Source organism: Rhinatrema bivittatum, chromosome 3, assembly GCF_901001135.1.
Source record: "Rhinatrema bivittatum chromosome 3, aRhiBiv1.1, whole genome shotgun sequence".
Taxonomy (NCBI): domain Eukaryota; kingdom Metazoa; phylum Chordata; class Amphibia; order Gymnophiona; family Rhinatrematidae; genus Rhinatrema; species Rhinatrema bivittatum.
In genome coordinates, this window is record NC_042617.1 from 345,504,098 (window position 1) to 345,530,168 (window position 26,071).

A 26,071-nucleotide genomic window follows, 5' to 3' on the forward strand; every position below is an offset into this window, starting at 1 on the left:
ACGTCGGAGAAGCCAACTGGTTCTTCGCCACTGGAAGCCCTTGGTCCCCCAGGGAGGAGCCCGTAGGGACCCGAGCCGCTGGGACTTAGATGGACCTTTGAGAGGTCAAGGAATTGTGAGGTCGGTGCAAGGACTAACTGGAGCTTCGCCACTGGAAGCCTGCGGTCCCCCCGGGAGGAGCCCGTAGGGACCCGGACCGCTGGGACTTAGGTGGACCCTTGGAGACGATGATCCAGAAGAAGTCCAAGGTCGAGTGCCAGAGGGTCGTCGCTTACTAGTCCAAGGTCACACACCGAGGGATCGCTGCTAGCCAGTCTGAAGTCACACACCAAGAATCACCGCTTGCCAATCCGAAGTCACACGCCAGGAATCACCGCTTTCCAATCCGAAGTCACACGCCAGGAATCACCGCTTTCCAATCCGAAGTCACACGCCAGGAATCACCGCTTGCCAATCTGAAGTCAGGAACCAGGAAGCAAGGATCCAAAGCACAAGAAGACTCACCGAAGCAAGCAGACTTGAGCAAGGTTACTGCCAAGTCAAGGAATGAGCAGAGGAAGTCTCCTTAAATAATTCCCCTGGTCTGGTGCATTGGAAACAGGTGCAGACAATTAAAGGGACGAGGTCCCTTTAAATTCAGCAAGGTGGCGCGGCCTCACGCCTAAGATGGCGGTGGCCATCTTGGATTCCCGGCCATGGAGGAAGGCTGCCCGATGCTGCAAGGGAGGAGCAGGGACAGCTCCCAGCCTGGTGGCCACCCCGGAGGCCCGCGCCGGCACGCGGGAACGAAGGGCACCAGACTCATGCAGCTTCCCCTGAAGCTGCCATGGCAGCCCACCGTCTGAGTTCAGGTAGGGAGCCGTGACCGTGGCCGTCCGCGGAACACAACAGTACCCCCCTCTTTAGGGCGCCTCCCCGGAGGCTTGGGTTTAGATGGATGGTCTCTATGGAACTGATCAAGCAAGTCTCGGTCTAGGATGTTGGCCAACGGTTCCCAGGTGTTTTCTTCAGGACCGAACCCCTCCCAGGCTAGCAGATACTCCCATTTCTTTCTATGCTTTCGCACGTCCAACACCTCTCGGATCTGATAGGTGAGGTCGTCTTCAGAGGCGATAGGCTGGGGAGTCGGAGGCATACTAGAAGGCCAAGATAGCACCAGAGGCTTTAAAAGGGAGGCATGCAGTGTGTTATGAATCTTGAGAGATGGCGGTAGTCGAAGCTGATACGACACTGCACCAATGCGACGGAGAATGGGAAATGGTCCAATGAATCGAGGAGCCAGTCGTGCTGAAGGCAATTTCAATCAGATAAACTGAGTGCTCAGCCATACCTTTTGACCAGGTCTCAGAGGCGGGTAAGGTCTCCGTCGCTGATCTGCAAACCTTTTTGCCACCTGACTGGCTTTAAGCAGTGCATGCCGTATGGAGACCCAAAGACGGTGCAGCTCATCAGCTGAGAGTTGGGCCACCGGGGACATGATGGAAATGGGAACCGACAGTGGCGGGCATGGCTGCTTCCCATAGACTATCTGAAACAGCGAGGATCCGGTGGCCGTAGAAAGGTGTGAACTGAGTGCGAATTCCGCCCATGGAAGTAAACTTGCCCAGTCGTCCTGCTTCTCATTCACATAGATGCGAAGGAACTGCTTAAGGGTTTGATTCATCCTCTCTGCTAGACCGTTGATTTGTGGATGGTAAGCAGAAGTATAGAACAAAGTGACGTCGAACGTCTGGCAGAGGGCCCTCCAGAATCTGGCGGTAAATTGGGGGCCTCGGTCTGAGAGGATGCTTCTGGGCAGACCATGCAGTCTAAAAATGTGCCGGACGAACAGCTGGGCTAACTATGGTGTGGACGGCAACCCTGGGAGGGGCACTAAGTGTGCCATTTTGCTAAATCGATCGATGACCACCCATATGACAGTGTTCCCACTGGATCAAGGTAGATCGACCATGAAGTCCTTTGCGATATGAGTCCAGGGTTCCGTGGGTGCTGGTAATGGCTGAAGCAAGTCTGAGGTCGAACCTGGAATCCTCTTATGGCAGGCACATGACTGGCAGGATTCCGCATAGGATCGGACATCCTTGTTGACCTTGGGCCACCAATAGTAACAGTGAAGGGTCTGTAAAGTCTGATGCTGTCCCGGATGACCGGAGCAACGGGAGTCATGAGCCCATGCCAGAACTTGTTTCTGCAGGTGCGGTGGAACAAGAGTTTTCCCGGGAGGGATGGTCGTGGTGGCAGACAGCAGGACACGTGATGACTCGATGATAAACTGGGGTTCGTCTGAAGTTTCTGTATCTCAAAGACAAGGCGTCGTCCTTAAGATTCTTCCCGGCCGGTCTATAGCGTAAGACGAAATTGAAGCGGGTGAAGAATAACACCCATCGTGCCTGTCGAGGATTGAGTGGCTGTGCCCGATGCAGCTACTCAAGATTTTTATGGTCCGTGTAGACCGTAACCTGATGTTGTGCCCCCTCCAACCAAGGATGCCATTCTTCTAAGGCCACTTTAATGGCTAGGAGTTCTTTATCACCAATGGTGTAGTTCCGCTCTGCAGGGGAGAACTGGTGAGAGAGGAAGACACAAGGGTGTAGCTTGTGGTGGTTCAAAGTCTGGCTCAGGATGGCCCCCACGCCTTCTGAGGATGTGTCCACTTCTATGACGAACAGCCGTTGCGGATCAGGATGGTGAAGGCACGGCTGTTGAAGGAATGACTCTTTGAGTCGGAGGAAGGCGGCCTCTGCTCCCGGAGGCCAGTTCTTGGGGTCTACGCCTTTTCGAGTCAAGGCCGTCATTGGAGCAACAATGGACACATAATGGGGAATAAAGGAGCGATAGTAGTTGGCAAAACCCAAAAACCATTGGAGTGCCTTCAGTCCGGATGGTTGCAGCCATTCCCAAATGGCTTTTAGTTTCTGGGGGTCCATGCGGAATCCCTTACTGGAGACAATATACCCCAAGAAGGGAAGGGACTCCCGCTCGAAGAGTCACTTTTCTAGTTTGGCGTAAAGTCTGTTTTCTCTCAAACGTTAAAGTACCTGAACGACGTGCTGATGGTGATTGGCGAGGAAATCAGAGAAAATCAAAATGTCGTCAAGGTACACAACCACACACCGATGCAAGAGGTCACGAAGTATTTCGTTCATGGTGTTCTGAAACACCGCTGGGGTATTACAGAGCCCAAATGGCATCACGAGATACTCGTAATGGCCGTCTTGGGTATTGAAGGCCGTTTTCCATTCATCTCCCTCCTTAATGTGGATGAGATTATAGGCCCCTCGGAGATCCAACTTGGTAAAAATTTTCGCACCTTGCAGATGATCGAAGAGCTCAGAGATGAGGGGCAAGGGGTACCAGTCCTTGACCGTTATGGCGTTCAGGCCCGGTAGTCGATGCAAGGGCGAAGAGTTCCGTCCTTCTTCGCAACAAAGAAGAACCCAGCCCCCGCTGGGGATGTTCATTTGCGGATAAAGCCCCTCTCCAGATTCTCTTTGATGTATTGGGTCATGGATTGCATCTCCACAGGTGAAAGGGCATAGGTGCGCCCCCAAGGAAGTTCCATGCCAGGGAGGAGGTTGATGGCACAGTCGAATGGTCAGTGAGGCGGAAGTATCTCGGCCTTTTGCTTGGAAAAGACGTCCGCTTACTTGGCATAGGAGGCTGGCAGGCCTTGAGGACTGGCGAGAGCGGTGGAGCATTGAACTGGGACTACCGGTTGAAGGCAGTTGTCATGGCAATTTGGCCCCCATTGGGCTAATTGTAAAGTTCTCCAGTCAAACTGGGGACAGTGTTCTTGAAGCCAAGGAAGTCCCAGGACGACAGGATGTATGGAATGCTCCAGGATGTGGAAGGGCATCCGCTCACGATGAAGGAGCCCAACCCTCAACCGGACGGGTTCCATGATGTGCGTCACTCGTCCCGGGAGGGGCTTGCCTTGAATCGATGAGATGACCAATGGAGCTGGAACACGGACCTTTGGAATCTTCAAGTGTTCCACCAGACTCTTCATAATAAAATTGCCACCGGCCCCGGAGTCTACCAGAGCTAACGTGTGGAACTCACCGTCTGCGGATGTTAGTGCAACTGGTAGAGTTAATGGAGGTGCAGGTTAGGCCCAGGAAGAGACTTCCTTCAGGTCCTAGGCCCGGGAGTTTCCTGGCCGCACCGAGCATGTGGCTACTTGATGGCTCACCGCGCCGCAGTAGAAGCAGAGTCCTTCTCTAATTCGCTGCCGGTGCTCTTGTGTGGAAAGTTTCCCATGGCCCAATTGCATGGGCTCTTCAACCGATGTTCGGGAGGGTCCCAATTCCCCTTTGGGAGAAGGCGAGCATCGAGGGCATCTTGAAGGAGTTGAGGCTTTATTGGTTGTTTGGGCCTCTTGGTGGCATTCTAGATGGCACCTATCAATACGCCCTGCCAGGTCGATAAGGGCGTTCAAGGACCTAGGTAGTTCCTGGCCCGCGAGCTCGTCCTTGATTCTGGGGCTAAGCCTCTGAAGGAAGATGGTTCATAGGCAGTCGGGGCCCCAGCCGAGCTCCGAAGAAAGCGTATTCGGCCATCGTCCTTGAACCATGGCGTAGTTGAAGCAGTTTGGGCCCGGCGGAAACCTCCTGAGTGGGATCACCGAAGCTCATCCGGAAGAGCTCCCAGAACTATCTCAATTTACTCAGAACGGGGTCATCCCGTTCCCACAGGGGGGAAGCCCACTCTAGGGCCTTCCCTTCGAGGAGAGAGAGAATGAAAGTGGTCTTGGTAGCGTCGTCGGGAAAAAGGGCCGACTGCAGGCGGAAGTGCATATTGCACTGGTTAATGAAACCCCTGCAGGTCCGGGGTTCCCCAGAGAAATGTGGCGGTGTAGGCAGGCGGATTACTGAGCGGCCCTCGGAAGCCACAGGCGGGGATGGCAGAGTGGGGTTCATGGGCCCTAACGCCTCGAAGCTTTGGTTCAGGCCCTCCACTGCAGAGACAAGGGCATCCAGGATCTTTTGCTGGTCCATCTAACGCTGGGCCATTCCCGGAATGGCCTGGTGGGCAGATGCCTCCGCCGGGTTCATGGACTTGGCAATCTGTTATGATCAGGCTTGTGAACCCTTGGACCGACGGGAGGATGGTATACCTTAGGAGGTAGGTCCTGAGGTTTCCCCATCGGGAGGCGAGGCGGAACAGAAGATGTGACCGGCTGACCCTCGGCACTGAAGACTGAGGTGACTGTGGAGAAGGCGAAGAGTCAAGATGTCGGAGAAGCCAACTGGTTCTTCGCCACTGGAAGCCCGCGGTCCCCTCAGGAGGAGCCTGTAGGGACCCAGACCGCTGGGACTTAGGTGGGCCCTTGGAGACGATGGTCCAGAAGAAGTCCAAGGTCGAGTGCCAGAGGGTCGTCACTTACCAGTCCGAGGTCACACAGCGAGGGATCGCCGCTAGCCAGTCCGAAGCCACACACCAAGAATCACCGCTTGCCAATCCGAAGTCATACGCCAGGAATCACCCCTTGCCAATCCGAAGTCACACGCCAGGAATCACCACTTGCCAATCCGAAGTCAGGAACCAGGAAGCAAGGATCCAAAGCCCAAGAAGACTCACTGAAGCAAGCAGACTTGAGCAAGGTTATTGCCAAGTCAAGGAATGAGCAGAGGAAGTCTCCTTAAATACTTCCCCTGGTCTGGTGCATTGGAAACAGGTGCAGGCAATTAAAGGGACAAGGTCCCTTTAAATTCAACAAGGAGGCGCGGCCTCGTGCCTAAGATGGCGGTGGTCATCTTGGATTCCCGGCTGCGGAGGAAGGCTGCCCGACGCTGCAAGGGAGGAGCAGGGACGGCTCCCAGCCCAGCGGCCACCGCAGAGGCCCACGGGAACGACGGTCACTAGACTCCTGCAGCTTCCACCAACGCTGTCGTGGCGGCCTGCTGTCAGAGTTCAGGTAGGGGGCCGCGACTGCGGCTGTCTGCAGCCACGGATCACAACAGGTAGTCTCTTATAAGTATGAAATGAGTACTCTATTGATGGGATGAGTACTCCATCAATGTTAAGAGTGATTCAGTCCTGGTCTTACCACCCCCCCCCCCCCGCAATACAGGCATGGAGTTGTAGTTCTGATGTCTCTAACCAAAAAAAATTGTAAATGCTAAGAGGTCAATTTTCAGAAGGATTTGGCTAGCTAACTAAGAACTTGACAGGTTAGATAAAGCTTTTGAAAATTTCCTGGGCTGAGCAACTAAACTTAGCTACCTAAGTATCACTAGGCAGATAACATTAACCAGCCAAAATTCTGGGCAGGTCTGAGATAGGGGTCACATTAGAAGGAGAGTTAAGTGGAGAGGAAATGACATCATCGGAGCAATGGGATGCGTAATCCCTGGGCTCTGCACACTGCCGAAATAAACGAGCAGATATCATAAGCATCCACTGACATTTTCCAACTCAAACTACCTGAAAGCAGACTCCTTACAGATGTCAGTTCGGTGAAAAACTGTTGATTTTCGCAAGATTTTATATAAAAAATCAGATATAGGCCCGACAGCCGATCAGGACAAGATGGTGGAGGAAACTGGGGCCGACTCCAAAGAGACCATGGACAAAGCACCCCTTGTCTCCGATGCAAAGTTCCGACTCGGAGTGAATTTAGAATCTGGTTCTGAGACTTGCAACAAGATATAAAAAAAATATAAGAATGAAATCATGGACCTGGTGGGAGAAATCAAGGAGAAGGTGAGTGAAATGGGCAGACGCCTCTTTGAATACGAAACAATGATAGAAGCGCAGACCAAAAAGCTGAACATTCTACAAAATGAGAATAAAACCATGTTAGCAGAAATGAACCAGCTTAATTGGAAAATGGAGGACATGGAAAATAGAAATCGTAGAGTCAATCTACGTTTCCGAGGTATTCCGGAAACCCCAGAGTACTTTGACTGCATGATGGTGGTAACCCGGATTTGCAAGGAAATCATAAGCCAGGAAAACAGAGATGATACGACTGCTCCCAGCCCTGAGATACGGATTAAAATTGAAAGGGCTCATTAGGCTTTAGGACCTAAACCAGTCAACAGGCCCCGCGACATTATTGCATGTTTTCATGAGTTCGTAGTGAAAGAACGCATCTTCAACATGGCGAGGAAAGGTTCTGTGCTACAAATGGAGAATCACGACATACAAATTTTTGAGGACATATCACCCATCACCCTTAAGAAACGAGTGAAAATGAGGCCTATAACAACAGTCCTACATGCTGAGAACATTCGCTATCGCTGACTATATCCCTTTGGGATCTGGTTTTCAATTAAAGGAGAGTCACATCGTGCACAGTCACTGAGGGAGGCCTCCAAGATCCTAAAAGAGGCCACTTTTACTGTTCAAGAGGTTCACCTACCTCGTCACTGTAGAAAGAAGACGCACCCTGGTGGCAAAGGGTGGGGAAGAGGAGCAGAAGGCTTCACAGAAATTCAGAGAATCAAGCTTCAGACACTGATAAAATTTAATCATAAGGACACAATCATTGCTGCTTAATCACTCACAGAACTACATCATGTGAGCCTCAGAAATACCTCAAAGCTTTCATTCATCTTGTCTTTAGAGATTAAGAGATATTGTTGGAAATGTCTTGAACAAATTAGATAACATATGCATAAGCTGATGGACAGCTCGGTGGGAGGACGACCTGGGATCCTCCGATGACCATCTCCTCCCAGATGACCACATTGGGACCTTACTCTATTCTAGGTTCCACAAGGGGGGAAGGGGGCTGGGTATCTAAGGGGCATGGATATATTATTATGTGTTATGAAAGGATTAACCAAAGGATGCTCGAGGTTGAGAGGGAAGACCGAAAGGCATGCGGGTTTGCTCAAGGAGAAGATTTAATAATGGGTATATATTATACAAAAGCAAAAGTCACCAATTTGTACTTAGTATACTATTTTGTTTAGTTGATCATGGCTTCTTTTAAAATATTATCATTAAACGTAAAAGGGCTAAACTCCCCCAGAAAACGGAAGCTTCTATTTTCTGATCTCCACAGATTAAACACTGCAATAGCGATGATACAGGAGACCCACCTGAAAAGAAGATACGAACATGTAATGCGTTCAGACTAGTACCCTATACAAATGTGGTCTGCAAGCTCAAAGGTAGCTAAATATACAGGGGTTGGGATCCTCTTTAAAACAGATTTTACATTCGATTTGGTATCCTGTTGTTGAGACTCTGAAGAAAGGTTCATTTTAGTGGTTATTACCATTGCGGGGGAAAAGTATACTTTGCTTAATTTGTATGCACCTAATATACAACAAAGGGTTTTCTTCTCTGCCCTAGGGGATCTTCTCACGCACCAAGCAGAAGGCCATATTATTATAGCTGGAGACTGTAATATAACATTAAACCCATCGATGGACAATTCCACAGGCTGTGGTTCAGTTTCTAAGAAAAAATGGACCCAATTTAAGAAATTTTTTTCCCAAAGCAATGTGATAGATGCCTGGCAGTTCTTCTATCCCCAAATAAAAAGACTACACTTTCTATTCTAAACCACATAATACCTACTCTAGGATAGACCTACTACTTGTGGATAGAGAAATAGCATGCTGGCTAAAAAAGGTGACTATAGAGACTATAGAGCCAATAACCTGGTCAGACCATGCTCCTGTGTGGTTAGAATTGTCCTTTCCGAAATATGATATGGGCCACCACTTCTAGAGACTAAACGACAGCCTTCTAGATTTATTTATTTATTTATTTAGCATATTCTCAATCTTCCTTTGTATTTCAGCTTCTGCCTTAATTTGTTGGACTTGTATCTTCTCCACCTGGGACAGGCGTTGATCTAAAGTATTAGTTTGTTTTTGCAAATTTATCAAAACCTCTGAATTACTTTTTACAGTTTTATTTGTTTCATTTACTGCTATGGTTAAATTTTTAATAGAAAGGTCTAATTTTGTCAATATCCAATGTTATAGATGTGGGTTTTACTATTATTTCTTGAATGCTTTTCCCTTCTATCTGTTTCTGATTTCCCTTAGGTAAACTTAAAGATGCAACCGATCTCCCTTCAGCTTCTTGTATAATAGTAATTGGAGGAAGAGATTTTTCATCAAAAACGTTTTTCTTTCCTTGTATATCTTCACTGATTTCTTCTCATTTATCTAATACATCCTGGGGACTTTCTGGTGAGTTAAGGGGTAAAACCCCTTCCTTACCAGGAGGTAGTGGGATATCTGGAGCTCCTGGACTCAAAGAGATATTATCGGCCAATAGGGACAGATTTAGCTCCATATCTGTCCCTATAGCGGCCTCCTCTACAGGAGTTATTTGTGGGGAACTCAACCAATCCGCCACTTTTCTCTGTCCTTGCTCCAATGTCGGGGTACTTGCGGAAGGCCTTAATTTTGCCTTCCGCTTAGTATGAGGCATTAATGCTATAAGAAAAAAAGAGCTATGAACAGAGGTGACTGAATTGTCTCTACTAATATCTACAATACTTCCCTAATGGAGGGTTAAGGAGAATTCCAAGCAATAAAAACCATATAACTGTTATTGCCTACCTGAGCAGAAAAAGCAGAGAAAATAATCCAGTATATAATTTAAATATCCAATAATCACTAAAGACCCAATTGGACCCAGTTGGAGCCAGTCAGAGTCACGCACCTCGACAACTGCGCGTCGTAGGAGGGCCGATTTAAGATCTCCTCCGGCCCCTCCCCGATGACAAGGTCCACTCCGATTGGTTGCCAGTAAACGCCGTCAGGGCAGGCTCCTGCCTACCCCCGGAAGTTGTTTTTAGTAAATACTCAAGATTAAGGCAAAGGCAGTTCAAGCAGGTTGAAGGAATAGGGCTGCACGCCTCATATAAAGGTAATAATCTCCTTGCCTCCCAGCCAATAAATTAAAAGTGAAGCGCTCACAAAATATAATAACTAAAATTAAAGATGAAACAGGAGCAATCCTGACAGTTAATAATGATATACGGCAACGCTTCCTTCGCTTCTACTCAGAACTATATAAAGCTAATTCGAACATTAAACTGGATGCTATAGATCAGTTCTAAGAAGACATTAACCTCCCGGTTTTGACTGAAGCTCAATGTCTATTTTTGGAAAAGGACATCTCCCCCCAGGAAGTAGAGATGGCAATTAAACAGCTAAAGCCAAACAAATTGCCAGGCTTGGATGGCTTCACGGCATGTTTTATCAGTGCTTTAAGCATGAACTAAATGCCCCTCTGACTATAATGTATAATAAGCTACGATGTGGGAGTTCTCTGGGGGCAGAATTCAAATCTGGTGGGATTTCAGTTATTGCTAAACCTGGAAGAGGCACTACGATTTGCGGCTTGTACCGCCCTATCTCTCTTCTCAATATAGACTTAAAATTGCTTGCTAAAATTCTAGCTAACAGACTTAACAGCTTCATTGCTCATATTTTACACTCGGATCAAGCTGGGTTCATCCCAGGATGTATGGCCTCAGATAACGTCCACAAAATTTTGGACTCCATATGGTGGGCAAGGCAAAAACAGACTCCATTCTTGTTAGTGGCCATGGATGCCAAAAAAGGCATTTGATCTGGTACATTGCCCTATCTCAAATTTTCCGGAAAATGAGATTTGGCCCCCTCTTCCGTGAGTGGCTCTTAAAGCTCTATGACTCTCCCAGGGCCTGTATCATGGTGAACAGGGGATATTACAAATCCTTTCCAGTGGATTGTGGGACATATCAGGGCTGCCCACTATCACCAATACCTTTTGTCCTATTTATAGAAACCCTGGCTCAAAAGATAAGCCAAAATTCTATAATCTCGGGAATCCAAGTAGGGGACTACTTATCAAAATTATCAATGTTTGCAGACGATGTCCTACTTACGGTAACAGACCCAATGACCTCACTACCAGAGTTAGTTAAGGTTATCGCCCAATTTAGCTCGGTTTCAGGCTTCGCTATAACCTGGGATAAATCAGAGATATTGAATATTATGCTTGCAGCCGATCAGGAAAAGAAGCTTAAACAAAGCTTCCCATTCTGGTGGGCCAGGGAAAAAAATCAAATACCTGGGAATCTATATTGGAGCCAATAAAGATATATTTCAACTTAATTACCCGCCCTTACTTGCACATATCTATTGAAAACTCGAAAAATGGGACCATTATCACATATCATGACTCAGGCTTAGTTACCTCGTTCAAACTATACCCTATGATATTCCATCAGCTACACTTAAAAAATGGCAACATAGAATAATGAAATTTATTTGGAAAGGGAAAAACCCTAGAATAGCCCAGAAGATACTGTTTCAAACGAAATCTCAAGGTGGACTGGCAGTGCCAAATCTTCTGTGCTACCATGCGGCAGCACAATTAAAAGCAATCATTGATTGGCATAAGATAGATCCATGTAAACCTTGGGCCCTAATGGAACAAGCGATTATTGGCCATGTGCCTATTCAGGCGCTGCCATGGCAACCTAAAAAGACTTGGCCACTCAACCAGCCTTTTCCAACACACACTACAAACATGGGAGAGTTGGAAATCTATTCTCAATGGTCTTAAATCGCTCTCGATCAATACTTGCCTTTTTTACCATAAAGATTTTTTAGGCGGAGTGGCATATCAAACATTTTCGAGCTAGATTAAGAAAGGTATATACAAATGTGACCAGATTTGAGAATCACAAGGAATGCTAAACCTCAACAGTATTCAGTCAAGATACAATTTACCATCATCAGAATACCTTCATTATATGCAATTACATCATTTTTTGCAATCCACTAAAGTGAAACAGGAACTTACAAAAAAGGTCTCCCTATTTGAAAACTTTTGTAAAGTGGCAGATAAAACACAGAAACCAATGTCCAAAATATATAAACTACTAAACCAGGAAAGTAAAAGGAAGCCTGCATATGTCCAGGCCTGGGAGACTGATTTGGAAGGAGAACAAGGGGAAGATTTCTGGGATAAAATCTATCAGTCATCTGGTAAAGATTTAACATCAGCTTTGTTAACTGAAAATGGATACAAACTCTTATACCGGTGGTATTACATGCCATATAAGCTCCACAAGCTCTATCCTCGTATCTCTGATAAATGATGGAACGCAGCGGTGAATGTGGTACCTTTTTTCACCTCTGGTGGACTTGCACTTTGATTACAAAGTACTGGCTCACAACCTCTGAATGGTTGGATACGATTCTTCATAAGGAAATTGTTCTAACTCCAAAATCTGCCTTACTAAATGACCCCATTGCCCTGGTAAACCATTATCAGCAAAAACTAATTAAACTAATTGCCACTGCTGCTAGATGTGAACTGGCCCGAGTATGGAGGGACCGGATTGTCCCTTCCCATGCTTCTGTACAGCTACGAACAGAAGAACTTTACCGATTAAATAAGATAACAGCATACAAGCATAAACGGGTAGGAACATTTAAAAAGATTTGGTCCCCTTATTTGACTTGGAGATCAGCACAATCGTAATATGTCTTTTGGGGTCTTCCTCTAGGATAGGCGGTGCTTATTAATCATAAGCCTAAACAAGTGTCATGGTTCCTTTCTTTTTTTTATTATAAGGAATGTTAGGGGGGAGGGGGGAGGTTGTGGGGAGGGTAAGAAGGGATTAATAATAAAATGAGAGACTAATCAGTGTTATGTTTTATTGTGAAATATTGTAATTAACAATTGTATGGTTGATTCTTATACAAAGATATAGTCTTCAAATAAGCAGACATATTTTCAGGTTGGATAGAACAATTTAGACACCTGTATCACTCCATGTATGGTGGAACGGGAATTGAGTCCAACAGTTGGCATTTTGTTAATAGCATTTGGGTTATATAATTGCTGAGGTTGAATATTGGCACATAAATGTATGCACACCTGAAGTTTCTAATAAAGTTTAAATTATAAAAAGAAGGAGAGTTAAGTGTTATTGTTTGTAAGGTTACTGTTAAGTGTTATTGTTTGTCAGGATACTGGAACAGCGATTCCCTCTATGTCTGTGCTGTAGTGGAGAAAACTGAGATAGTGAGTACAGTGAAGCATACACAGAGTTCTGGTATAGAGCCTCACTGGTAAAGTTACTCACACAGCGGTTTCGCCTGGAAGGTAACACAGAAGCTGGAATAGAGGCAGGCCCTCGAGGAGCGAGTACCTGGTTCCAGGGAACAGCTCTGAGGAAATAAAGTTGGTAACTCACTGATGATGTAGGCAGTGGTTTCTTCTAAGCAGAAGCGAAAGGTTCAGGCAGCAAATCAGGGAACATGGGCCCTCGAGGAGCGAGTACCGGTTTCTGATAGCGACTTGAAAGAAATGAGAGAGGCCCCCGAGGAGCCGGTACCCCGATAGGATAAAGTCCAAAAGTTGGAGAGGCAGAGTAGCTAGGTACCGAGAGCGAATCCGATCTGTAAGGAGTTTCCTTGCTAACTCGATTAGCTAGCAAAAAGAGTAGGCTTTTGTATCCGGGATGCGTGATGTCATCACAGGGGGACGCCCCTGAGGTTCGCGCCAAAGAGAGAATAAGAAGCAGGGCCACTCGGCGCGTGTGCCTTATGGAACCCAGACAACATGGTGGGATGTAGCGCTCAAGCCGGACCAGGGACGCCGGAGAGGACGGCAGGCAGACGCCGGGGCAGCCAGACGTCCATCAACCATGGGAGGAGTCGCGAAAAAGGTAAGGTGGGCGGAGTGGAGACGTCGGGCCGTGACAATCGTAACAGTACCCCCCTTCAAAGGGTGGTCTCCTCTGCGGGTACCAGGTTTTGGCTTCAAAGGATACGCGAGATGAAATTGATGGAGCATCTCTTTATCAAGGATGTTAGCCTGATGCTCCCAAGAGTTTTCTTCGGGGCCGAAACCTTCCCAAGAAAGAAGGTATTCAAATGTTTTGCCTCGTCTTCAGACATCAAGAATAGCTTCGACCTTATATTCTAGGTCATCTTCTGCATTGATAGCAGGTGGTTCCTGAGTCTTGGAAGACAATTCACTGAGTATGAGAGGTTTCAAGAATGAAACGTGAAAAGCAATGTGGATGTTTAGTCCAAGTGGTAGCTTCAGACTGTAAGTGATGTTGCCAAGACGTCGGAAGATTGGAAATGGTCCAACGTAGCGAGGAGCAAATCGAGTGGAGGGTAACTTCAGTCTGAGATTTTTGGTGGATAACTAGACTTTGTCACCAGGTTTGAAGACAGCCGCTTGAGAATGGTGAGCATCATAAAACTTCTTAGCACAGTCACTCACTTTAACTAGCATGTCTTTCGTCTGAGTCCACAGATTATGGATTTCATCAGCAGTAAATTGAGCTGCTGGGGACATCACTGAGAGCTTCAGTGGAAGTGGCGGTGTTGGTGAACGTCCATATACCACTTCAAAAGGTGTTGATCCAGTTGATGTTGCTGGATGAGAATTGATGGTGAATTCAGCCCAAGGTAATAGTTCAGCCCAGTTATTCTGACGGCAACTCACGTAGGCTCAAATGAACTGTTTTAAGGTTCTATTCATCCGTTCTGTTTGGCCATTTGATTGCGGATGATAGGCTGAAGTGTAGTCTAGAGAGATATCGAATAGCTAGCCGTGAATTGGGATCCTCGGTCTGAGACTATGTGTTTTGATAGGCCGTGAAGGCGAAAAATGTGCGATATGAAGAGCTTCGCAAGCTCCAAGACTGAAGGTAAGTCAGGCAGCGCCACGAAATGGGCGATCTTGCTGAAGTGATCAACTGTTACCCAGATGGTATTCATTCCTCCAGAAAGGGGTAAATCGACTGTAAAGTCAGTAGCTATGTGTGACCAGGGCTGTTCCAGAGCTGGCAGCGGTTGCAGCAATCCCAACGGTTGGCCAGAAGCAGGTTTATTTTTGGCACAGTTGGTACAAGATGCCACGTAGGATAGTGTATCTTTTTTGATAGTAGGCCACCAATAGAACTTCTGGATCTTGAGCAGGGTGTGGCGTTGACCAGGATGGCCAACCAGCTTGGAATCGTGTGCCCAAAAGAGCACTTTCTTCCTGAGGTGTTTAGGCACGATGGTTTTACCAGCGGGTACAGAACATAAGAACATAAGAAAATGCCATACTGGGTCAGACCAAGGGTCCATCAAGCCCAGCATCCTGCTTCCAACAGTGGCCAATCCAGGCCACAAGAACCTGGCAAGTACCCAAAAACTAAGTCTATTCCATGTTACCATTGCTAATGGCAGTGGCTATTCTCTAGGTGAACTTAATAGCAGGTAATGGACTTCTCCTCCAAGAACTTATCCAATCCTTTTTTAAAACACAGCTATACTAACTGCACTAACCACATCCTCTGGCAACAAATTCCAGAGTTTAAATTGTGCATTGAGTAAAAAAGAACTTTCTCTGATTAGTTTTAAATGTGCCCCATGCTAACTTCATGGAGTGCCCCCTAGTCTTTCTACTATCCGAAAGAGTAAATAACCAATTCACATCTACCCGTTCTAGACCTCTCATGATTTTAAACACATCTATCATATCCCTCCTCAGTCATCTCTTCTCCAAGCTGAAAAGTCCTAACCTCTTTAGTCTTTCCTCATAGGGGAGCTGTTCCATTCCCCTTATCATTTTTGTAGCCCTTCTCTGTACCTTCTCCATCGCAATTATATCTTTTTTGAGATGCGGCGACCAGAATTGTACACAGTATTCAAGGTGCGGTCTCACCATGGAGCGATACAGAGGCATTATGACATTTTCTGTTTTATTCACCATTCCCTTTCTAATAATTCCCAACATTCTGTTTGCTTTTTTGACTGCCGCAGCACACTGAACCGACGATTTCAATGTGTTATCCACTATGACACCTAGATCTCTTTCTTCGGGTCAATTATATGCTGAGAAAGGAGCATGACAAAGCATCGGCTCTGGTATTTCTGTCTCTGGGGCGATATTTATGCACAAAGTCAAAGCGATTGAAGAATAAGGACCATCTAGCTTGTCTGTGGTTTAGACATTGTGCATGGCGGAGATACTCTAGATTTTTATGGTCCGTGAATACGGTTATTTGATGTTGAGCCCCTTCAAGCCAAGGCCGCCATTCCTCGAATGCTAGCTTAATAGCCAAGAGCTCTTTATCTCCGATCCCATTGTTCTTCTCTGCGGGGAGAAACGTCATGAGAAGAAAGAGCAGGGACATAAGGATTTGGAGTCTCCAGTTTGGCTCAATACAGCCCCCACACCAACATCCTAAGCATCAACTTCTACGATGAATGGTTTGTTGGGGTCAGGATGATGCAAGCATGGTTCCATGGAAAAGGCAGTCTTTAATTTCTCAAAAGCGGAAATGGCCTCCGCAGACCATTTTGAAGCGTTGGCACCCTTGCGGGTCATTGCGGTCAAGGGCACAGTTAAAGAAGAGTAGTTCTTTATAAAGCTTCTATAATAGTTGGTAAACCCCAAAAATCGTCTCAGGGCCTTCAGGTTGGTAGGTTGGTACCAATTTTTAATACTCTCTAGTTTTAGAGGGTCCATCTGGAAGCCATCTTTAGACACTATATAGCCAAGAAAAGACACAGAGTCTTTATGAAATTCGCACTTGGATAGTTTGTCGTAGAGCCGGTGTTCATGGAGTCGGTGTAGTACTTGCTTGATATCCTCTAGATGAGTGGGCAAATCCTGAGAAAATATCAGGATATCGTCCAGGTATACCACGACACTCTTGTACAACAGGTCCCGCAAGATGTCGTTCATCATGTTCTGAAATACAGCGGGTGCATTGCACAGGCCAAAGGGCATTACTAAGTACTCAAAATGGCCGTCTCGAGTGTTGAAGGCTGTTTTCCATTCGTTGCCACTGCAAATGTGAACTAAGTTGTAGGCCCCCTTCAGGTCAAGTTTAGAGAATATTTTGGCCCCCTGAAGCCAGTCAAACAGCTCCGAGATTAAAGGCAGGGGGTAGCGGTCTTTAATCATGATCTCGTTCAGACCTCGGTAATCGATACAAGGACGTAAGGTACCGTCCTTCTTCCCCACAAAGAAGAAGACTGCGCCGGCTGGAGACTTCAATGGTCTAATAAACCCCTTCTGTAAATTCTCCTTCATGTATTCAGACATAGCCTTGTTCTCAATCACTGAGAGTGGATAGACACATCCTTTAGGAAGTTCAGTATTGGGTTTCAGTCTTATGGCACAGTCATAGGACCTATGTGGAGGAAGAATGTCAGCAGCTTCTTTGGAAAACACATTACTAAAAGATGCATATTGAGGCGGCAGTTCAGGCATCGCTGGAGTTGTAGGCATGCAGATGACAGGAGCAATCTCCTTAAGGCACTTTCCATGACAACCTGGGCCCCAGCGGGAGAGTTCCAAGGAAGCCCAGTCGAATTTGGGTTGGTGCGACTACAACCAGGGTAACCCCAGGACGATAGGGTGCATGGCCTTCTCTAACACAAAGAAGGGAATTGACTCTGTATGGAGAGCTCCGGTGCAAAGGGTTACCAGTTCCGTTTGGCAAGTCACGTCATCTGGTAAGGGCTCCCCATGGTTGGAAGATAGGAGTAGAGGAACCTTCAAAGTGACGAGGGGAATCCTCAAATGTTCCACTAGGCGTCAAAGAATGAAGTTGCCTCCTGCCCCTGAATCCACAAGGGCAAGAGTTTGAAACTCAGATGGTCCGCAGATCAAGGACACTGGGAGAGAGAGCGGAGGAGAGGGTGTAGTAAGGCCTAAGAACAGTCCTCCTACAGGACTTAGGCCCGTCCGTTTCCTGGATGAATTGGGCATGTTGGGACATTGTGACCAGCCTGTCCACAATACATACACTGACCATGCCTCTTCCGAAGTCTTCTCTCTTTAGAAGTCAAATGACTGCGACCAAGTTGCATCGGTTCATCTCTACTGGCAACAGGAATTACTGGAACCATCCGAGGTGCAGGTTTAGCACTAGCCTCCTTCTGACCTGGTCCTCTATTAGGCCGGAGTTCTTTCACCTTATCACGAAGCCGATGGTCGATCCCAGTAGCCAAAGCCACTAGTTCATCCAGCGAGTCAGGTGTTTCACAAGCGGCCAGTTCGTCTTTCAAGCGAGTATCCAGGCCTCTGAAGAAGAGAGTTTTCAGGCATTTGGCGTCCAGTAGAGTTCTGTAGCAAGAGTCTTGAACTCTATCGCAAAATCAGCCAGTGGTCGGTTGCCTTGCTTCAGGTCCACCAGACCAGAACCGGCAACGGTCACTCAGGCAGGATTGCCAAAAACGGATTTAAATAAGTCCAGAAATCCGTCAATATCCTGCAAAATAGGATCCTTGCATTCCCACAGTGTAGAGGCCCAAGACAAGGCCCTTCCATCAAGATAAGATGGAATGTAAGTAGTCTTGGCAAAAGCTGTGGGGAAGTGAGACGGCTGTAATGCAAAATGCATGTAGCACTGGTTTAGAAAGCCCCTGGTTCTCTGAATCTCTCCTGATGTTGCGACCATCACTGCTCAACATCTCCACTCTGCCCTCCTTACCTCTTTGGCGACTCCCTCTTTGGTTGATGTAAGTTTGGCTACCGCGGTGTCATCTTGCCGACCTCCTCCGGTGTCCCCGGACCGGCTAGACGCTGCCTTCCACCATGTTCTCCTGGGGCATAAGGGCATGCGGCGCGGCCCCGACTCAAGTACCACCTGTGGCGCGAACCTCATGGGCGTCCCTCTGAGATGACATCATCCTCATCGGATACTTAAGGTCTTTGTTTTTGCTAGCTATTCGTGTTAGCAAAGGTTTTCTTAGCTTCCTCCAGGTATCACTGCGGATGGGATTCGCTCTCTGCATACCTTGCTACTCTGCCTCCTCGGACCTTACCAGGGGTACCCGCTCCTCGGGGGCCTCGCTCTCTCTCTTATTTTTCAGGTCGCAGTCTGGAACCGGTACTCGCTCCTCAAGGGCCTGCACTTCATATTCGGTATCCACTTCAGATATCGCCATTAGTAGGTTTAGGTATGGAGCGAGATTGCCAAGACAATAGCAGAGGATTCAGTAAGGAAATATGGAAGGTATTGTGAATTCTTAGAGTGGGAGGCAGGTGAACTTGATAGGTGACAGGACCCAAATGGCGAGTGATGGGAAAGGGACTGATGAAACACGAGGCAGATTTTGTTTTCAGGCGGAGATTTCAAGTGTTAAGCCATACTCTGTCCCCCAGTTTGAATAGTCACGCCAGGTGTCATCTCTTATCAGCCTGTCTCTTGTATCTTTTTAATGGTCGAGACAAGGTGCTGTTGGGTCTTCTGCCAAAGCTTTCCAAGATCCTGGGTTAAGGTATTTGCTATGGGGCATGGGACAGTCAGAGGGACCGAAAGTGGGACTCGAGGTGCCTGCATATTCGCCAGCATGGTTGTTGTGGCAAAATTCTTCTCACGGCAGTAGAGAAGCCCAATCATCTTGTGGGTCATTCACGTGTGCTCTTAGGAAAGCCTTAAGAATCTGGTTACTCTGCTTTGTCTAGCCATTGGTCTGCAGATGGTAAGTGAATGAAAAATCTAAGGAGACTGAATTAAGCAATAAACTGAAAGCACAATCTGAAAGCACGTGTTCAGGTAGGCTATAGAAATGGAATTAATTGTGAAAGGAGTTAAGTCAGCTCTGGAGTAGATGGCAAACCAGCAATAGGCACAAATTGAGCCATTTTCAAGAGGTGGTCCACTACCACCCATATTACAGTACAGCCATTGGAGGGAGGGAGATCCATGATGAAATCCATGGCTAAGTGAGACCATGGTTTCTTGGGGACTGGCAACAGTTGTAACAGACCTCAGTGCCGGGTGTGAGTTGGCTTGTTGACCACGCAATTAGGGCAGGATTCAACATAGTGAAGGACATCTTGTGTCACTTGGGGCCACCAATAATAAGAGAGTAGTTCCAAAGTATTCTTGATAGCTGGATGATCAGCTAGGCAGGAATCATATGCCCAATGGAGAACCCTCTCTCTGAGTCATCTAGGAACCTCCATTTTCCCTGGAGGAGCTATAATCATGGCTGCAGTCAGTATCCTTGCAGGGTCAATAATATGATAGGGTGGTTCCTGAGTATCAGAGGCTTCAAAAGACTGGGGGAGAGCATTTGCGTGTGGTTCTTCTCTGCATGCTGATACTTGAGATTGAAGTCAAAGCAATTAAAGAACAAGGACCACCTGGCCTGTTGCAGGTTTAGCTGCTGTGCCTGCTGAAAATACTGGAGGTTCTTATGGCCCATATATATGGTAATAGGGTGTCATAACAAGTAACAAGTCATAACAAGTACAAGTGTAATACAGTTCATCAAATGATAGTAACAGTTTCCTCACCCTGTGTAGACATTGTAGAGCTAAAGCCAAAAAAAAAAAAACACAGAACGAGGAGCTTTACCTCACCAACAGATTCAAAGTATCTAATGATCTTATGCTGGCAGATAGATAAGGTGATAGCAGAAAATAAAATAAATAAAATGGCAAAAACAGGGAGGATACTTTGATAAACCGGGAGGAGAAGAGCCAGCAGGAAAAAAAGAAGGTGATAATGCCTGTGTATATGTATATATAACTGGTGAGACCTCATTTGGAGTACTGTATACTATATTCTGGAGACTGCACCTTCAAAAGGATATCAACCAGAGTTGGTCTAGAGGGCAGCTACTAAAATGGTTAACGGTCTTTGTCATAAAGCATTAGGAGAAATAAACTTAAACATCTAGATATGTAAATCCTAGAGGAAAGGCGGGAAAGGGGAGATATGATAGAGACATTTAGATGCTTTAGGAAAAATGCACAGGAGGAAGGCCTCTTTGAAAGGAAAGGAGGTTCTGGAACAAGGGGTCATGGGATGACAGTGAAAGGGGGTCAGCTTAAGAGTAATTAAGGAAATAATTCTTTATAGACAGGCTAGTAGACTCAAGGAACTACTTTCCTCTGGAGGTAGTGGAGACGAGGACCATATCAGAATTCAAGAAAACATGGGACAAGCATAGAGGATCTCTGAGGAAGAGGAAGGGACTACAAAGCTGAATGGGAGATGTGGATGAGCCATCATTTTCTATGTTTCTATATTTAATGAGCATGGGAAGATCAGATATTTTGAACAATGGCTTTCCTAGTTTTGGTAGCTGTGTGATAGAAAAATTGGTAGTAAGGCACTGAAGGAGACCTGGGTGTTGCCTTTAACATTGGTCTTGTTAAGAATTATATAGGAAGATAACAAGGCCTGAAAAGGCCTACTAGTGGAGATGGTAGTGGCCGGTACTTTAACAGATTCTGGGTATGAGTGGGACTAATATGGAGGATAGTGGTAGGAAGCGCAGGAAAAAAGACATGGGGGATAAATTGCTGGTGTTCAAATGAGTTTGGGAATTTATATGCCCATTTATCGAAAGTGGAACAATTGAAACTAGGCAGAATGGACAGGCCAATTTTATCTTTTTTTCTGCCATAATTTACTATGTAACTAAGAGACCACCTAGCCCTACACACTGCCATCCAGTACTCCCTGAAACTTACTGCCACGATGACAGCTCCTTATCCTACACACTGTTATCCAGCACACCCTGCAGCTTACTGCCAAAATGAGACTCCCTTTAACCTAGACACTGTCATTCAGTGCAGACTACCCCAATATACTGCTACCCAGCACTTCTTGCGGCTTACTGACAAAATAAGACTTCCTAACCCTAGCCACTGCCATTCAGCACTCCACACGACTCACTGCCATGATGATGCCAACTACCCTAATATACTGCTATCTAGCACTTCCTGCGGCTTACTGCCAAAAAGAGACTCCCTTACCCTAGACACTGCCATTCAGCACTCCATGCAACTCACTGTCACAATGAGACCTCTCTCTCACCCACTTATGACACCCAGCACCACCTGTAATTTAGCTGCTGCAATGAAACTATAGTAAATGTAATTCATTATCTCCACTAACGTCAGTGGCCAGCTGTAAACAAGAACTTGTCCAGGCATAGGTATTTAATAGCTCTAAAAACTTTGCCTGTAGAAACAAGTTATTATAGAAATGCCTCCCATTCTATGTTAAGATTTAAAGCCTCCGAGGCCTTGGTGTGCCATGTATAAATAAAGGATTGTTCCCTCCGTCGGAGTTGTGATGTGATATCCTCCCCTCTTGCATTATCTAGTTGTTGAATTATAAAAAATTTTAAGTCTTCCACTGTGTGTTTAATTTCTAACTAGTGTATGACCAACGGGGAGTCCATTTTACCTGTCCTAATGCAGCTCTTATGTTGGATGATCCTTGTCTTAATAAGCAACTTCATGTGTCCTGTATCCTATATATATTTTCTGACAGGGGCATATAATCACATACACAGCTTGGGCAGATTTACAGTCAAAGTGCCCTCTCGATCTATAAGTAATAATAAAACTGGATGCTGAAAAATTTTTATCTGTAAAGTATTCATGCTAAAAATTGCAAATCCCATTTCAGGGAGAGTGGAGTGGAGGAGGGAGAGAAGGGGGGGGAGGGAGAGAGAGCACCTCTGGGGAGACACACATATTAGCCAACTATTTATACCACTGTAGGAGGGGCAACTAGTAACTGGAGGTGAGGCTTGGGTGGTGGCCTAGGTTTTTGGAGGCAGTTTTACAAGCATAGTCAGATGTAGGAACAGCGTAGTACACATCAGTGAAGATTTGATGTGATTTGGAGTGAGGAAAGGTACACAAAGATGAGATTTGTACATTGTACTCTTGACCTAGTTTGATGCACTAGCTGTATACACATACACATTTTATTTTCAATTGCTTGTCAATGCTTTCTAGCCCTTCTGTTTCCAGAATCACAACATTTGATGACCAAATCTTCCAAAAACTAGTAATTATCATTGCCATTACCATCACAATGAATACAAATGACAACTCCTCCTCCTCTGTAAACGTACCTGCTTAGGATCGTACACCATAAGCCTGTTCTGATACTGGGCAGTATTAGTCACGCCACCTGCAAGAGAAATGAGTTCAAGTTTCCGTGAACGTTGCAGAAACTGATCTGTCGCAAATGAAGAATAAAAACAGACATTTGGGAAACCAGATGTAACATTAGCATTAGATTTGTACTTTTGTTAGGAAGCTTACAAGGTTTCACATCTCAGAGCACAATGACAGGGGCAATGAGGAGACGGACTTTGCAGGCAGTGACTCATGTCGCAATAATTCTCTGTCGCTACTGGGATCACACTGGTGCAAAGAGCAATCAGAAAAAAAGAAAGAACAGAATCCTTACAGCAATCCTGGGTTCCTCTGTGCAAGAGAAACAGCACAGGGCCATCAGCTAAAAGACAGACAGTAAAAGAGGGGGGAATCTAGAAAGACGGAAACATTGCATCGAATTCAACTATTCCATTCACCTTGGCGATGCTGTTACCCCATATGCATGCATAAGGCAGACTACAAGTGAAAACTAGTTGATTCATTTTGGTTTTGCTAATATTGGTTACAAAGAAAATTCTGCCAAATTCCAGATTTAAAAATGCCATGCTTTCTTCAGGCATGAAACCCATCCCAAAGATGCAATCATCATGAAAAGACACATTTTCAGCAGCTAAGTTTAACATTAAAAGGAAAGTGAGTTAGGATATAGGCAAAACTGAGATGAAGCATTAGATATGCAAACGGTTAGAGAGGGCAATTCATTCATGATCCCTGCCAGACAAGAGAATAGCTAAGTACACATGCCTAATTTCTAGTTTGGTGCTTGTTTTGTATTTTTCTCCAGGCAGTTTTCTTCTTCTCCTTTGGGCTTGCAAGTCAGTTGGAGCCAGGGTTGGGATCTGCTGTCATTTGCCTTCATTTACAATTACTTGGAGCCCGATATTCAGTGTTACTTAGCTGGATAAGTAGCAACTTATCTGGGTAACTGGAGGTCGCTGTTAGGGTCACTGGCCGCAGCTTCCCGACCCCGGTCACCCTTCTTTACCGGAGCGGCATCCTCCAGCTCTGGGTCGCCTGCTGCAGCGGCCAGCCACTCTCGGGGCGCTACCTCTCTCGTCCCCTGCGCCGGCAGGCCCATACGCCCAGGCCTTCCCAACGTGCTGCCATCCCTGGCGTGGGCCCCGCCTCCTCTGGGCCTTCCTAGGCCCGCGCGCGCATTCCTGCTCTTGACTTAAAGGGACCGTGGCAGGAAATTGCCGTGGTTCCTCCCCTTTGCCCTGCCCAGTCTTTTGCTACTTAAGGCAAGGTCTGGCTCTCAGACCTTGCCTTGGCTTCTGCTCAGGTCCTGTTTCCTGTTCCTCTGCGGAGGATTGCACCTTAGCCTTGTTCCTGCTCTTCGACCTTCCGGATTTCGACCTTCGCCTGGAAACCTGACTACGAGACCTGCCGCCTCTCCTGACTTTCACTTGGAAACCCGACTACGAGACCTGCCGCCTGTCCTGACTTTCATTGGAAACCTGACTACGAGTCCTGCCGCCTGTCCTGACTTTCACTTGGAAACCTGACTACGAGACCTGCCGCCTCTCCTGACTTTCACTTGGAAACCCGACTACGAGATTTGCCGCCTGTCCTGACCTACGCCTGGAAATCCGTCTATGAGATCTGCCGCCTGCCCTGACTTATGCCTGGAAATCTGTCTATGAGATCTGTCACCTGCCCTGACTTACGCCTAGAAATCCGTCTATGAGATCTGTCACCTGCCCTGACTTACGCCTGGAAACCCGACTCCGAGATCCACCTCCTGACCTATCCTACACCTGGCCTTCTTCCTCAAGTGCTGCGGCCTGTCCAACCCCTGGACTCTTTCCTGAATTCCTTCCAGCTTCGTCTCCTCAGCCTTCAGAGACCCCATGAAAGTCCAGCTGACCCCGGTACCCAAGGGCTCAACCTGAGGGGAACGAGGGGTGGTAGTGGTGAAGCTCCAGCGGGGTCTCTGATCCAGCCCGGCCTCGCCTTCCGACGGTGGGACCTGGGGAGGTTTCCTCCACAGGTTGCATCAACTCTACCTCGGGCAAGGGATCCACCTGCCTAGCAGCAACAGCCGCTGAATATGCGGCTATGTTCAGCGGTCACCACTTAGCTAGATAAGTCACTTATTCGGCTAAGAAGTTAATTTTATTTTATTTATTTAAAAACTTTTATATACTTTCATTCTAACAGTCAATCATGAGCTAGCATTGGGCAGATCAGGGTGGCATTACTTATCCAGTTAACTTAGCTGGATAAATAGCAATATTCGTATTTATCCAGTTAACTTATCTGACAAAGTAGCGATTTTGAGAGGGATATTCAGCAGCATAGCTTCTTGGGGATTTTTCCTCTCTTTTATATTCCTTTCAGCTTAATTTAGTCTAGTCATTGTGGCAACAGCCCTCAGCCAGAGCCCTGCAATCATAGGCTCTAAATTTTTGCAACTAGTAGTCACTATAGTGCAAATACTATGACTGCCATCCCCCACCCCCATGGGCTGTGAATACTGCTTTTGCAGCAATCCCAGCTCCAGGCAACACAAGAAGCAGAAGACGTGAGTCAGGAATCAAACTAAGGTCCTGCCGCACATTGAGCTAACTAGCTGGCCTATTCTGCATTTCTATGCTTTATGAAACTTATGGCTGTGCATGTAGTGATGTCATAAACTTGTTTTATTTAGTTGTGCATATTTTATGGCATACTTATAGACTGAACCAGCAGTTCCCAAACCCGCCCTATTGACCCCAAAAACCAATCACATTTTCAGGATACCCACATTAAATATGCATGAAAAATATTTGTCAATTATGGGGAATATTCTGAGACTGGCTGCAGGGCATGCAGAGGTATATTGTACCCATGGATCTTCAAGCTAATTTTCTAAGAGAAACTCCCACTTTTTACAAGACCCTTTTTCAGTGGGTAAATATCTGTTTACCCACATAAAAAAAGTTTTGAAAATTATTCTCGCCAGGTAAATTTATTTAATGCGTATTCATTGTGGGCATCCATAATACCAAACTGGCTGAGGGCTCAACAGGACAAGTTTTGGAACCCCCTAGGTTTGGAATTCAATGTATGCTCAATGTGGATTTCGTTTCACACAAGCTTTTAACAAAACAGATGATGTGCAATTGATTATTAATAAACTGACCATACATTAGCAATATTTACACTTCAGCATACATTTTGATAATGTAAATGAAGTTTTCTGAAAGGGCTT

The 26,071-nt window shown here is 46.4% G+C and overlaps 1 protein-coding gene across 2 annotated transcripts in view; it reads right to left on the reverse strand.

Moving 5' to 3' along the window:
* KLHL32 (kelch like family member 32) overlaps positions 1-26,071 on the reverse strand; it is a 502,881-nt gene that overhangs the window by 62,553 nt on the left and 414,257 nt on the right. For both annotated transcript variants that reach the window (XM_029595391.1, XM_029595390.1), the window contains one exon: positions 22,830-22,888. In XM_029595391.1, the coding sequence (XP_029451251.1) occupies positions 22,830-22,888 (59 nt within the window). The remainder of the gene's footprint in view (positions 1-22,829; positions 22,889-26,071) is intronic.